The sequence below is a fragment of the Doryrhamphus excisus genome, linkage group LG9 (genome assembly GCF_037039965.1).
Source record: "Doryrhamphus excisus strain RoL-2023G ecotype Guam linkage group LG9, RoL_Dexc_Guam_v1.1, whole genome shotgun sequence".
NCBI lineage: Eukaryota > Metazoa > Chordata > Actinopteri > Syngnathiformes > Syngnathidae > Doryrhamphus > Doryrhamphus excisus.
The window spans coordinates 1,823,359-1,837,860 of NC_136365.1; the positions used below are offsets into that span (position 1 = coordinate 1,823,359).

The 14,502-nt window shown below is 40.3% G+C and overlaps 1 protein-coding gene across 1 annotated transcript; it reads left to right on the forward strand.

Annotated features, from left to right (window-relative positions):
• Positions 1–15: 15 nt before the first annotated feature.
• nomo (nodal modulator) lies at positions 16–14,302 on the forward strand. The gene is made up of 31 exons (XM_058063561.2): positions 16–252; positions 626–715; positions 791–836; positions 1,412–1,512; positions 1,721–1,827; positions 1,919–1,991; positions 2,839–2,991; positions 3,094–3,231; positions 3,300–3,389; positions 3,482–3,587; positions 3,681–3,831; positions 4,332–4,509; positions 4,661–4,802; positions 4,915–5,046; positions 5,277–5,413; positions 5,484–5,571; positions 5,742–5,805; positions 5,883–5,978; positions 6,344–6,565; positions 6,712–6,794; positions 6,915–7,074; positions 7,859–7,985; positions 8,767–8,880; positions 9,347–9,474; positions 9,548–9,689; positions 9,775–9,858; positions 10,876–10,986; positions 11,092–11,193; positions 12,633–12,752; positions 12,836–12,928; positions 13,005–14,302. Exons 1-31 carry the CDS (start codon positions 58–60, stop codon positions 13,134–13,136), a joined length of 3,705 nt encoding a protein of 1,234 aa, XP_057919544.2. The 5' UTR covers positions 16–57; the 3' UTR covers positions 13,137–14,302.
• The last annotated feature ends 200 nt before the right edge of the window (positions 14,303–14,502 follow it).

The window sequence follows — 14,502 nt, forward strand, 5'->3', positions numbered from 1 at the left end:
GCTGCTGAATTTTAAGTACATTTGCAGCAAGTCAGCTGATCCGGAACCGGATGCAGCATGCTGTTCAACGGTTTGACAGGCGACCATTCATCCAAAATGCTGAGAATCACCATACGGGCCGATATAAGTACCATTTGGGTCTTGTTCTGGATCACGTATTCTCAGTTTTTGGTCGTATCGTCCGATGACATCGTGGTGGCATGTGGAGGATTCGTCAAATCCGATGTTGAAATCAATTACTCGCTGATCGAGGTGAGTGTACTAATGCCCCTGGTTTTAGCCATTGAGCTCTTTGCTAACTAGCGTTATTTTACTTATCGCAGTGATATACCTGTTGGAAAAAATGACCGCATTTCACTCGGTATAACTCATTTTGTTCCTTATATATGTGTCAGTTGAGGAGAATGTGTTGCACGAGGCACTAGTGTTAATCCCGGCTCATTCACAGACTGCAAAAGATTAGCTGTTGGGCCAATTAGTTACATTAAGTGTTCCTCTTCTGTTAGTCGATAAGACGTCACTGCATCGTAAAACTAAATTTCAAGAGCTCAATTGTGCCGAAATTAGAAGACAGGTTCTGTGATTAACGTTGTTTCATGAACATTTTCTCCTGTTTTACTTTCAGATTAAACTCTACACCAAGCAAGGCTCACTAAAATACCAGACTGACTGTGCTCCGATCAATGGATACTTTATGATCCCTCTCTACGACAAGGTTTGACAAATGGACATATTATTTATTTGCTATTTGATGATAATGATACACACTTCTTTTTTATTCTTTGTACAGGGAGACTTTGTTTTAAAGATTGAACCTCCCCTTGGCTGGAGCTTTGGTATGTTGGTCTGTTTCATTTGTAACTGGCAACATTTAAATTCTACACAACTTTATTTACATGCTATTTGATGCTCATAAGCTATTATATAAAGTCTGAAATGAACAGTCATAATGCAAAACTACTCAAGAGTTCAAGCAGTGACAGCTAGGCAATGCTTGTAAACAAAAGATGCAAGATAAGTCAAATGGTATTACGTTTTGAGAAGGGAGTGATCAAACATGGCATCAATAGGCGTATTCTGTCAAACTTTGAATGAAGAAATATGCACATTAGCTCTCAATAAGGTCAACAAATCTTACCTTTGTGCATGCCCACATATATCAACATTTGGGAGCAAATATGAGGTGAAAGAAAAAGCGTAAAAATACACTATACTAGTCTATCTGTACAAATATTATATAAAAATATTAAATATTTTAATGAATTGACAGCCCTAATACATATAACATTGTATTGTAATGTATATAAAACACAGTAAAAACCTGGCATATTCCAGATACATTTGCTGATAATTAATCATGATTAATTAATTTGAAAACCGTGATTAACATTGTTTCTGTAACATTTGTCAGAGCCTACCAGCGTTGAGCTCCATGTGGATGGAGTCACAGACATATGTACAAAAGAACAGGACATCAATTTTGTTTTCACTGGCTTTTCCGTATCAGGCAAGGTGAGATTTCTTTAACTTTTCTTTCTTCAAACTGCAACAGTATTTGCATTTTTGGAAGTATTTGCTTTATATTTACAGATTTATTTTGTGATGTTTTGAAACCCTAAATGTGTGTACTGCAGGTGTCAATCAACACCAACATTGTTGGTTTACTACTTTTGAAATGTCATCCTAAACCTAATTTATTTCTGATGTTATCATTTCACAGGTCCTCAGTAAAGGCCATCTTCTTGGCCCAGCTGGAGTAGAAGTTAAATTGAGCCGAGCAGGAACAGACGAGAAACTCCAGAGTGTCATCACACAACCTGGGGGAACGTAAGTACCTTCAGCGTTTTTGATCAAGACATGCTTTTCCACTGATGGGATCCATGTTGTCTTATGTTTTGCCACTCTTCCTACAACACAGATACACCTTTCACAAAGTCCTCCCTGGAATTTATGACATTATTGCTTCCCATCCTTCCTGGATCCTGGAGCAGGTTGGTACCTTTCAGTCACGTTTAACTGATGCATTCTGATCTCTCACCACATCTTAACCTTATGTGTATATGATTTAAAGGTGTCTTATTAAATTTTGTGTGACTATAAATTAAAATTTCCCACTGCCGAGTACACCCAGAAACAAACTTCACTTCACAAATAGCTAATTTAAAGGCTTTATTTTGCATCAGTTGAGTGTAAAATATTTATATGCACCTCAGCCAATATGGTTCCCTCGGCTTCTTTTTATAAACCAAAAGTTGCGTCATCAGGGGTGAAATGTGTGTATGCATCTTTCATCCATGCATGGAGCTCATGCAAAGATTTTCAGAAACGGGAATTAGCAACACCACAAAGTAAAGCTCATAGTCGCATCAACACAAATGAAACAAATTAACTCTAAAATACGTAGCACCATGTGGACTGCCTTCTGTCCCATTTTAAAACACTATATTAGACAATATGCAGATGTGGCCTTCTTCTTTGGAGTTGGTGGCTCCCATCTTTCCTTCTTTTACAGTCTATCGTGATCCTTACAAGCATCAGCATATTCATGAGCTATTTAGCACTGACCATTTCTAGATGATTGTAGGAGGAGTAGTGGGATGACATGGGCTTGAGTTGTGCGCACAGTTCATTGTAGGTGGTTTTTATAATGAGAAGAAGGCATACAAGCATGCACCGCATGCTTTTGAAGGTCTTTTTTTTTTTTTTTACTTTCATATGTAAATTATTTGGTTTTGTGAGTACGCAATCCAAGCAAATGAGGCCCCTAGTCAGCCATAGCGTACATAATCAGTCTGACCTTCTTGCAGCTGCTTGTGACCTTTTGCCATCTTCCCACAGAGTGCAACCTCAGTGCACATTTCCACTGCCAATGCGCCGGCCGCTGACCATCTGGTGGTCGGAGGCTATGACGTCTCGGGGGAGGTGCGCAGTGATGGAGAGCCCATGAAAGAGGTCACCTTCCTTCTTTACTCGGCCAAAGTGAAAAGAGAGGTAAACGGACATTTTGTCCAGAAAGAGGAGAGATGTCAACATGGTCAAGCTCAAAGTGTAGATTATAATACTTCATTGTAACTTGTTTCCTTTGGTCCCCAGGATGTAAAGGACTGCAATTTTTCTCCAGTGGAGGGTGCCGATTCTGGGGACAGCTCTCTTTTCTACCTGTGCAGTGCCCTCTCTAGGGAGGATGGCACCTTCAACTTCCCCTCACTGGCTAGTGGAGAGTACACTGTGGTAAGCTCTCCATGAGAAGCATTTTTAATTTGCAATTCTATTTATAGCTCATAAGGTATCTCCTTTAGGTGCCCTTCTACAGAGGAGAAAGGATCACTTTCGATGTCGCTCCTTCTAGAATGAATTTCAAGGTTGAGCACAGCAGTTTGACACTAGAGGTATAAAGTCTAATCATGTGTTTTAAACTTTCGAATATGTTCAATCCACTAATAATACACTCAATGTTAACTTCTGTGTGTCTTTTGTATAGCCTATCTTTCGAGTTATGGGTTTCTCTGTGACCGGACGGGTTCTGAACAGTGTAGCTGGGGAGGGCGTAGCCGATGCCACAGTCTCCCTCAACAATCAGATAAAAGGTAACATTATCAGATGACCACATACTTTGTTTTCAACACTGTAATTACGCATACAGGGTATCGCATTCTGGCTTCTGCTGCCTTCCTCCACAGTTGTCAGCAAAGAGGATGGTTCTTACAGGCTGGAGAACATGACAGCTGGTACTTACACCATCCGCGTCCAAAAGGAGCTGATGTTCTTCGAGCCAATAACAGTCAAAATTGCCCCCAACACACCACAACTCCCTGACATCATTACAGCAGGGTGCGTCCATCTGATATCGTTTGTGTTCATGTTTTTTCATCGTCTGCTCCCATTTGCAGGTGATTGCAGTGGACCATGAACCACCTCATTGTGTACACCTGCACAATCTCATGAGATCCAATGATAGAACTAGTCATTGAGCGTGCATCTCCACAAAGCCTGCTAAATTATTCATGGTCCAAAAGTAGTTTGTGTTTAAATATTCAGCTACTTTCTTGCTCCCAGACGACTGCTTAAAATGTAAACAACGGATTTTACCATTTGGTCTCGGAGTGGACTGTACCATTCATGCCATAATGGAGCTAACACATTAGCTAACCTATGTAATGTATATATTTGATTTATTTTTTTAAAACAAACATGCGTCATTGACAGTGAGTCAAACCCTAAGCATTTGTTTCTTTGCAAGGCATTGTTTTTATGCATGCTTACCTAATTTTATGGTTTGTGAATATATATTCAAGTTATTCAGGAATTTGTACTCCCTGTTTTTAATGCAGGTTCAGTGTTTGTGGACAGATCTCCATCAGCCGCTTGCCTGAGGGCATGAAGCAGCAGGGTCGCTACAAGGTCACCTTGACACACCAGGGCCAAGACAAGACATCAGGCCGGGTCATTGACTCTGACACCCACGGGGCGTTCTGTTTTCAGGCGAAACCCGGAGATTACAGTGTCCACGTACGACTACCATTCAAATGAATACTTGTGTCTGAAAAAGATATTTCATGTGACTTGGCATTTATTTGATCACACCAAACTTGTGCAGTGCCGTATGTATACAATGAACAAATGTTGTACGCATAATAGTAGAAGCCCGCTGTGTGCGCAGGTATCTCTCCCAGAAGCAGATGTGAAAGCAGGCTTGGCATTGCAGCCTCATTCTCTGGAGTTTTCAGTTGTGGACCAGCCTCTCACAGACCTACTCTTTACCCAGTTCATGGCCTCTGTCTCTGGAAAGGTTTACTGTTTAGGTAATGTGTAATTAACACTTTGCATGCCGTAATACATTATTTACATGAAGCAATGATTTATATACTGTTGTGATGACGGCACTTGACCACATGCTGTCTTGCTGACCTCCAGCGTCCTGTGATGACCTGTCGGTAACACTGCAACCAGTTAGCCGACAAGGAGAGAGAAGGATTGTGCCCTTGTCTGGTAGCAGTGACATCCTCAGCTTCTCCTTTGACAACGTTCTACCTGGGAAATACAAAGGTCAGAAATCAATGTCCTTGTGTATATATAATGTTGTCCATAAATGTGACATCCTTGCTTTGTGTGCATGGAAGCTTTATACATGAGACCCCGAAACTGAAAGTGATTATGGGTAAAAAAAAAAAAAAAGGGCCTGAACTGCACTCACTCAACTGGAATTCCTTCCTTCCAAGTTGTGTGGCAGCTGTGTTTTAACAACTTCTGTATGTCTTAATTTTTATTTGCTCCAGTGAGCATCTCTCATGAGGAGTGGTGTTGGAAGCATAAATCCATGGAAGTTGAGGTCCTGGACTCTGACGTACTGGGGGTGGAGTTCCGACAGATCGGCTACATCCTACGCTGCTCCCTCTCCCATGCCATTACCCTGGTCAGTAATGAACTCATACCGGGTGGATGACACGTTCTTACGTTTACATTAAATGTGTGTTTCTTTGCAGGAGTTCTTCCAAGATGGCAGCAAACCCGAGAATGTGGGCATCTACAATCTCTCCAAGGGAGTCAACCGTTTCTGCCTCTCCAAACCTGGTGAGATTAATTTTCCTTTGTTCATTGTATCATTCAAATTGTATGAATTAGCAAGTTATGAAAGCAATATTCAACTCTTCCACTGAGCTTATTAAGAGCGAGGCACCAGTGTTATCTCAACATCTAAAACCGGAGGAAAGTAATTAATCCTCTAAAAATGTCTCATCCAGGCGTTTACAAAGTCACTCCTCGCTCCTGCCACCAGTTTGAACAGGATTTTTACACTTATGATACGTAAGTAAAACAACCATCATGTGGTCACCCTGTATACAGTTCTGTCACATGACATGTTTTAACATTGGTCTTAACAGCTCAGCACCCAGTATCCTGACTCTTACCGCTGTGCGCCATCACATGACAGGGCTCATCACCACTGACAAGATCCTCGACGTCACAATCACTATCAAGTAAGGCACATTTGGGGGAGGGTTTTGTTAGATGGTGCTCGTAGATGGTGCTAGTATACATCTATTACATTTGCTGTCAGGTACATTGCATTTATGGATTTATGAAGCTAACTAATAATAATCACAATAGTAAACATGTATATTATTTTTCATAGGGCACTAATGGCAGGAATCTAATTAATTTACATGTCAATACACTTTATCAAAAAGTAAATGTATACGTAGCTACAATTCTAGAATATAAAGATAAATCCATATCAAAATAATACACTGTAAAAAGTGATGAATGAATGTTGCAATGTAACCTGCTATGTATAGTACAGCATGTGTCTGTTTCCATCTATACATTTCTTTTTGCCTGTCAGATCGTCCATTGAAAGTGAGCCGGCACTGGTTCTTGGCCCCCTGCGGAGTCTGGAGGAGCAGAGGCAGGAGCAGCAACTGCAGGAGATTCAGCTACGGCGCCAGGAACGAGAGCGGCGAGCAGCTGAAGAGGATGGGACCTCCAAGGATGATAGCCCTCCCGTTCAAGAGAGGGCTGATGATCTGACAGGCCCTTTTCACTATGAGTTCTCCTACTGGGCAAGGTCAATTGCAGTCAACAGAACAGTCAGAACAATCAATATTTATTCTATTAAAAGAATTGCATATTCCCCACAAACCATACTTTAAATACAATTAATTCACACAAAGATAAGTCTAATGGGAAAACCACCTTTGGTTTACTTTGCAGGGCTGGTGAGAAGGTAACAGTTACTCCCTCCTCCAAGGAGCTGCTCTTCTACCCTCCTGAAGTCGAGGCCACCATCACAGGAGGTACTGCATGTTCCCCTTACAAATTGCTGTCCAATAATCCACACTGATTGAAGTCACTTTTTGACGTAAATTTCAGCCTATGCCTGCTATAGCAACAGGAAATTTATATTCATTTTGCAGAGTCCTGTCCGGGTCGCGTGGTGGACATTATAGGCCGTGCAGGGCTCTTCTTGGAAGGCAAGGTGTCACCGGAACTGCAAGGTGTAGAGATCTCCATCAGTGAGAAAGGTGCCACTCTACCACTCATCACTGTGGCTACTGATGAGATGGGAACATACAGGTATGGAAAACCAAGAAGTGTTTGAAAACCAGTAAATAGAAGTTTGAGGTTTGAGTTAAAAAAATTATTTGGAAGCAAGAATGTAAGTAAAAACTGAACTGAATCTATGTGATGAATTGGCTTAACATTCTGCACAAGACGTGTTCTCTATTCAAAGATCTTTCCAAATTGCATTAGTGAAGCTGACATTTGTTTGAAAGGATCCTCATTAGATTTGTTGCCCACATTCATGCCTCCCTCCAGGATGAGTTGTGGTGACTTCGGTGATCGTTGGTCACTTATTGGCAGAACACTTTTAATGTTAGCCTGATGACTGATGAAATGTATGACTTCACTGTGAGACACTACTTCAGTTATAGCCGACAGTCAACAGACATACAGCCAACAGGATAGGTTTTGATGGTACACCTGAAGAGTTTACATCCTAACAAATGGACTTCAAAATATGAGGTAAAAAATAATAATCCTGTTAAAGTTTTGGTCATGACGAGGCCTTACTTGAAATGGTATTCTGAACTGTGGGCGTCTGTTTATAGATAGACACGATTTCTCATCTGTAGAAATGGTGCTCTTCCAGTCACAGTTCTTAACTGACATGTAATTAAGTTGACCAATATCCGTCCAATATAACAAGAGCACTGGTGAGTGATCTGATTCAGGATGTCACCCCATTTACAATTTCATATTTCATTTTTTCCAACTTTCGACCTCTATTCCTTTCTTCTGCGACATGTTTGAAACTTTGAGCGTCATAACCACTTTCTTTCTCCTCTTGTCCGTGCAGTGTGGGTCCACTCCACAGCGACAGGCAGTATGACATCAGTGCCAGTAAAGAAGGTTTTGTCCTGAGTCAAGTGGAGGGAAGTCAGGGAGATTTCAAGGCCTTCGCTCTGGCTGGAATCACCTTCAAGGTATATATTTTTTTCCACCTGCAGTACTGATTCTTTTATCCTGAACACTCGTCAAATCGCTCTGCTTTATATTTATCTTCTGCCTTATGATGCAAATTCACCGTTGATGTACTAAACTGCTGATAGGGTTGTCATACAACTTCATGTTAAACAATCCAAACTATCCCTTTATCACTTAAGCTCATAATTTGAGATGATATATTGGTGGCTGCTACCGGCTCCCCCAGTAACCAGTTTAGTTCCAAACATGGTGATGTCTTTTTTTATTGGAATGATGAATAAACACATGAAATACTTGACATACTGTCCACAGCCAAATCTGCATTCTGCTGCTATCGAGTTACCTGGTGGGATCTGCAATTATCGACCATGAATTATTCAGTGTTCTCTGTCAAACTGAGATAAATAGTTCGAAACTGTCTTGTGTATCATTTATATATACACACATTTTAGTGGTGTTATGACAGCATCGCTGACAAACGACTCACCTTGCCCAAAGCCATCATTTTATTTGAGTAGGAGGCTCTGCCCATGACAATAAGGTATTGTGACAATAATAATTTAGTTGACAGCTTCTTTTTTTGTAGTTTAATATCTTCTCTGTTGATGTCAGCTATGCTTCATGTTAATCATTGACATTAGAACCACTATTACTGCTATTATAACTGTGGTACTAGAACTACAATTGCAATATACTGTGCTGTGCTGAAATAAGTGAATAAGTATGACCATGAAACCTATTAACGTGGGCACCTTGTCGTTGTGTGTGTCTTTGTTGTAGATGAAGTCAGAAGACGGTCATCCGCTGTCAGGAGTTCTTTTGTCTCTAAGTGGAGGACAGTTTCGCTCAAACCTCTTGACTCAGGACTCTGGCATCCTCAACTTCAATAACCTGGTAGGGAACTCTTTTTTTTCACATTTGAAAATATTTTTTCAATATTACTTTTAGGGGTGCATAATTTATATTGGACTGATAATTATTGGCCTGATATGAGAAATTATGACATTGTACCAATTTATCTGATAACGTAAAAAAAAGCCACCGCTGCCTTTTTGTGTTTTTAATAAAAAACAATAATAGATGCCAAAAATGTACATTGATACCAGCGTTGAGAAGCACAAAGTATCTTGCCGGCTTGAAAAAAAATAAAATCCTAGTCATGTAGTTAATTAAATTGACACGTCAACATGGCTGTTATTAAAAGTCACCAATTTTCCCGGTCACTTGTAAACATTCAATTTTGTTTTTTCAACATCAGAACTAGAGCCCTACATTTTGACCTAATGTTTTCAGGTAACCTAAGTCAGAATGTGATTTTATGCATCATTTGTGACATGAACACTTTCTTCATTCTCTCCAGAGTCCAGGTCAGTATTACTTCAAGCCGATGATGAAGGAATTCCGTTTTGAGCCGGCATCCCAGATGATTACAGTAGAGGAGGGTCAAATCCTTAGTATTGATATCACTGGCATTAAGACTGCCTACAGGTACTTTTAGCTTCTGTATCATCTCAGCTGTCCCAATGATAGCATAGTCTAATAACTGTACGTTTGTCTGCAGCTGCTACGGAGCAGTGCTGTCTCTGAGTGGTGATGCTGAGAGGGATGTTGCCGTGGAAGCGGTTGGCCAAGGAGACTGTAGCCTCTACAGCGAGGACACTGTCACTGATGAGGAAGGTCGCTTCCGACTCAGGGGTCTACTGGTGAAGATGATAATTACCTGGTTTTAAAATGACATTTTTTTTTATATCCTCTGATATGCACTAAAATGATTCTGCTTGTCTATAGCCTGATTGCAAATACCTGATTCAACTGCGAGCTGAAGGAAACGACCACATAGAGAGAGCTTTACCTCAGCAAAGAGCCATAGAGGTAAGCTGCATATTTATTATGTCTCTTTTCCCAGGGACAACATGGCTGAACTTTTTGACACATTCCTTGTCTTATACTCGGGTTTGTGCTCACAGATGAGCATGCTAATCTAACCACCAGATTAGATTAGGCTGCTTAATAAATCATCCTAATCTTATGTTTTGATTAACACGTGTAATAGTGAAACTGCAATTACCTCAGTTAATAAACTGTCATTGACTTATGGACATGAAAGAGACCAAAAAAGCAGCACGTACCCAGTCATGTAAATCTTAATTTATGTTGGAAATGAGTTCCCTGCATAATATTAAAGATAATCTTGGTGCATGATTTCACGCATTCACCACTCTACTTTCACTTCACATATACTTATTTTGACCAAGAGTCATTATTTATTGGGGAAAGGAAATTTCACATAAAAATTTGGACCACTCTGCAAATTTGTTACAATAAATAAAAGCATACACTAATAAAAGGCTTTCCTCCTGTGCACTTCAGAAAATAAATGGGCTGAGTCACCAAATCAGGATATATGGTAAATGAAAAAGAAAAGGCGGCCCTGGAGAAAGACTCAAAGTGTTGCTCTGGCGACAATCCCAATCAGTTAAATTCCAGTCCTTATACTGTAAATAAGATGTTGATGCTTTTGATTAATATTGTCATATTAAAGTTTTCTGGATGCTTTACAGCACAACATCCCTGCCAGGAAAACTATTATTTTCCTCATTAAATCGTCAGTGTGGGAACATAGAGTGCGACCTATCACATGGGTCCATTCTGAACACGAAACAAAAGCACAGATAATCCCATTGCAAGCTGAAAACCTTTCACTTTGTAATTTGTCCTCTTTTGAGAAGTGCAGGCCCCTTAATCTCTCTTGCAAGGCTGAAAAGGCCTTAATTCCCATTAATTCTCTGTTATTCTCTCACACCGTGTGATTGGCTCACAAATTTATCTGCATTTGGAGTCCAAGCCTGCATCTGCACATGCTGCACCACATTCTCTTCTTCTATTCAGGTCGGCAGCAGTGACATTGACGGAATCAACATCATCGCCTTCAGACAAATCAATCAGTTTGACCTGAGTGGTAATGTCATCACATCCCCTGAACATCTAGCAACTCTTTCGGTATGCTAATAATTGAATTAATATTATGTAAGCCTCCTGGGCTTTGTTCATATGACATGAAAGTATGAGATAAGCCGGGTTAAACAACTTTTCTTCTCTGCTCAGGTGAAGCTGTATAAGAGTGACAACTTGGACAACCCCATCAATAGTGTTTCGCTTGGACAGTCCCTCTTCTTCCATTTCCCGCCGCTGGACAGAGATGGAGAGGTAACACCCTTCACTTGTGCATTGTATTATATTAGAGGAACATTTTCAATGTTTAACGCATCTCATCTGTTTTGCAGAGGGTTGGATTTGAGTAGGTATGGTCCAATGCGCGGTTTTGACAGTATGATTTTGAAAAGAACAGGAAAAAAAACTGATGTTTGGTTAATTGACCAAAGGGATGAATGTGCGTATGTCCGGTGATCGGCTGCCGACCAGTCCAGAATGTACCCGCCTCTTGCCCAAAGTCAGCTGGGATAGGCTCCAGCATACCCCCACAAGCCCAATCAGGATAAGTGGTATAGAATGATGGATGGATGATGCCCATTAGTGGATAGCACAGTAACAAGTGGTCTTGGGGTCTATCACACAAAGTGAATATAAAATACACATACAAAACCAACAATATTGTAAAACGTCATATCATGTCTACATCATGAAAAACAAGAAAAAAAAGATGAAAAAAATATTATTTTTTTTAAAACATCTTGTATTGTTTAATTTTCTTAAATGGGACCTATTATTTTCATTTTTTCCACCCTTTGTATTGTTGAGTTGTGGTCTCCTATAGAGCAGCTACACACAATAACCCGCAAACTTTTTAGATTTTCTAGAATCTGCACCTATTCCAGCTGTATTTCCTTTGATTTGTGCTTCCTGCCAAAACATTTTGTTTTAATTTATTCCACCCACGGTCACGCTTTGCTGTGATTGGTCACACGTCCAAAGTGCTTCCTACCTTTGAACCATATACCACAATGTCACCCCCTGTGACATCATGAAGGGGCAGTCTTACCGAGCATTTTGAGCCATTTTAAACTTCTTTTAGTGCTCATTTCCAAATTTGCAAACCTCATTATCTGAAACTTTTGCATGGTTTAACACAGGAATACAACATTCTAACGACATTTATAGGTCAGAAAAGTAGAAAAAGCATATTAGGTCCCCTTTAAGGAACAAGGCAACCTATTCCAATGAGTAGCAGCTCTTATGTCTGTGCAGAATATGTTCTTGCCACAGGCTCAACTGTCACCATTTGTTTGCTGTCTGGTAGAGTGGCTGTGTCTTTGATAAGAATAAATACTTTTAGAATGCCGCATGGTGGATAAGTGGTGATAGCATGTCAGGAGATCTTGACAATTTGCGTTCAAATCTCAGTTCGGCTTCTCTGTGTGGAGTTTGCATGTTCTCCCCGTGCATCCGGTTTCCTCCCACATTCCAAAAACATGCTAGGTTAATTGGCCACTCCAAATTGTCCATAGGTGTGAATTGTTGGCTGGTGACCCGTCCAGGGTGTACCCCATTTCTCGCCCATAGTCATCTGGGATAGGCTCCAGCGGCATTGAAAGTAGCTTTTACATTTTTTTGACTGCTTTTATTGACTCCTCGTGAGGATGTGTTTTCATGATATGATGTCCTGTTGTTGCCCTCTCCTCCTTCAGAGCTACGTCCTGATGCTGTACTCCACACTGTCCCGCACGCAATATGACTTCACGCTGCCTCAGGTCTCCTTCACTTCCACAGGCTACCATAAGCATGTCACCCTTACTTTCAATCCCACCGTAAGCAAGCTATTTATTTTTTCACTCCAGTGTGTTTTTTTGAATATAAATAACACTGTTGTCACATCTGTCTTCTCCCCAAGCGCAAAGTGCCTGACCAAGATGTCGCCCAGGGCTCCTATATTGCACTACCCCTTACGTTACTACTCCTGTTAGCAGCATACAACCACGAAAAGGTATGTGAACTCCACTTTCCTACACTCTTCAAAGTGGCTTTTCGTCCATGTACTTACTGGTCTGCTGGTCTTCCAGGTCATCCCCTTCCTGCTGCAGATGGTGAATCGTATCCAGGGTGTACGGAGCATGGCCCAGGCTAGCGGTGACAGCGTCGCTTTGGACGAGGCCAAACGTCAGGCCAAGAGGCAGAAGGCCCGGCGCACATGACCACCTCCGACCACATCGTCCTACATTGAATAGTCCACAAGCAGTCATGGTTACAACTTCTAAGCAAGTGTTTGTCAACCATGTTTTCAGGTTTCTGAATTTTCCTGGATATGCAGTCGTCCCTCGTCATATCACGTTTCCAATTTCCCGGCTCCGCTCTATCACGGTTCTTCATTTTTGTGGTTGACTACAGGCTATTAGTCAAAATAGAATGTTAAAGCAAAGGTTGTGTATTTTTGGCCCAAATTAAGCATAGAAATAACTAAATAAACTAAAATGCAAATATGACTTTTAGAACCTGCAATTGAAAGACGCATTCAACACTAGTCATCAGTTGTCAGTAATGTTGCAGTATGGTACATTGAGGAGACAATAGCCACCGCAGGAAGTACCGCAAGTTTAAAAAAAAAAATGAACAAAGGAACTCTCCAAATGCTAATGTGTGAGTCGAAATTATGTCTTATTTTCTATTATGTCTACTATATTGAATAATCTGATTGTAGAGGTGATTATTTAGGCGTTATATCATATATAGATGGCTCTAATAAGTCTTAAAACCTACATTTTAAACGTCGTAAACTACAAATTTACCAATTTATAAAACAAAAAAAATCCTAAAAAATAAAAATCCTAATTTGTGGATTATCACGGTCGGTCAGGTCTGAAGTCAATTATGTAGCATTTTTTCCACATTTCAATTCTCTTTAAAAAAAAATAAATTTAAAGACTACATTTTGCATCACTATTGATTGTGTGGTGGAAAACTGCGCTCAGGTTATAAATATAATGATTCAATATATTGTATGGAATTTACCCTCAACCAAAATGTTTCCCTTATTTATCCTACCACACGACTGCTCGTCATTCCACTTAACTGACATAATGTGATACACTCCACTTAACCTATAAGTTTAAACGGTGACTGCTTTTCATTAGGATTTTTTTTTTTTTTCGTTTTGTGTTTAGGGAGGGGGTCATGGAGAGAAAATGGGCTTGATATAATTTATTAACATGACTGATTAAAAATGACTGTGTTGTGATAGTAGGTGTTTTAATAATTATGTTGACTTTGATAACCATCAGCAGTAAATGATCCATATTCTGTCACATGGCTTCATAATTAAATCTGTGTTTCAGAATCCCCCCCCACCCCACCCCCACCCAAACCCATCCATCTGCTCACTGTTGTGACGGAGATTGAAAACCACTTGAGTTTGTATCTAATTGTAGAAATGTGTTCTAAAAGTACACATTATTGATGACATGATTGCTTTGAGGGGAAGATGTGTGGTGTGTAATTGTTGAACTTTGTGTTTTTATAAAGTTGAAGTGGAAGAAAAGTGACTTGGCTCGTGTATAATGTCAC

Bases quoted from the DNA above. Each gene is read 5' to 3' on its own strand.
- nomo (XM_058063561.2), top strand. From the start codon at position 58: ATGCTGTTCAACGGTTTGACAGGCGACCATTCATCCAAAATGCTGAGA. The intron at 2,992-3,093 runs GTAAACGGACAT...TTTGGTCCCCAG, and splicing joins CGGCCAAAGTGAAAAGAGAG to GATGTAAAGGACTGCAATTT. The intron at 7,075-7,858 runs GTATGGAAAACC...TTGTCCGTGCAG, and splicing joins GATGAGATGGGAACATACAG to TGTGGGTCCACTCCACAGCG.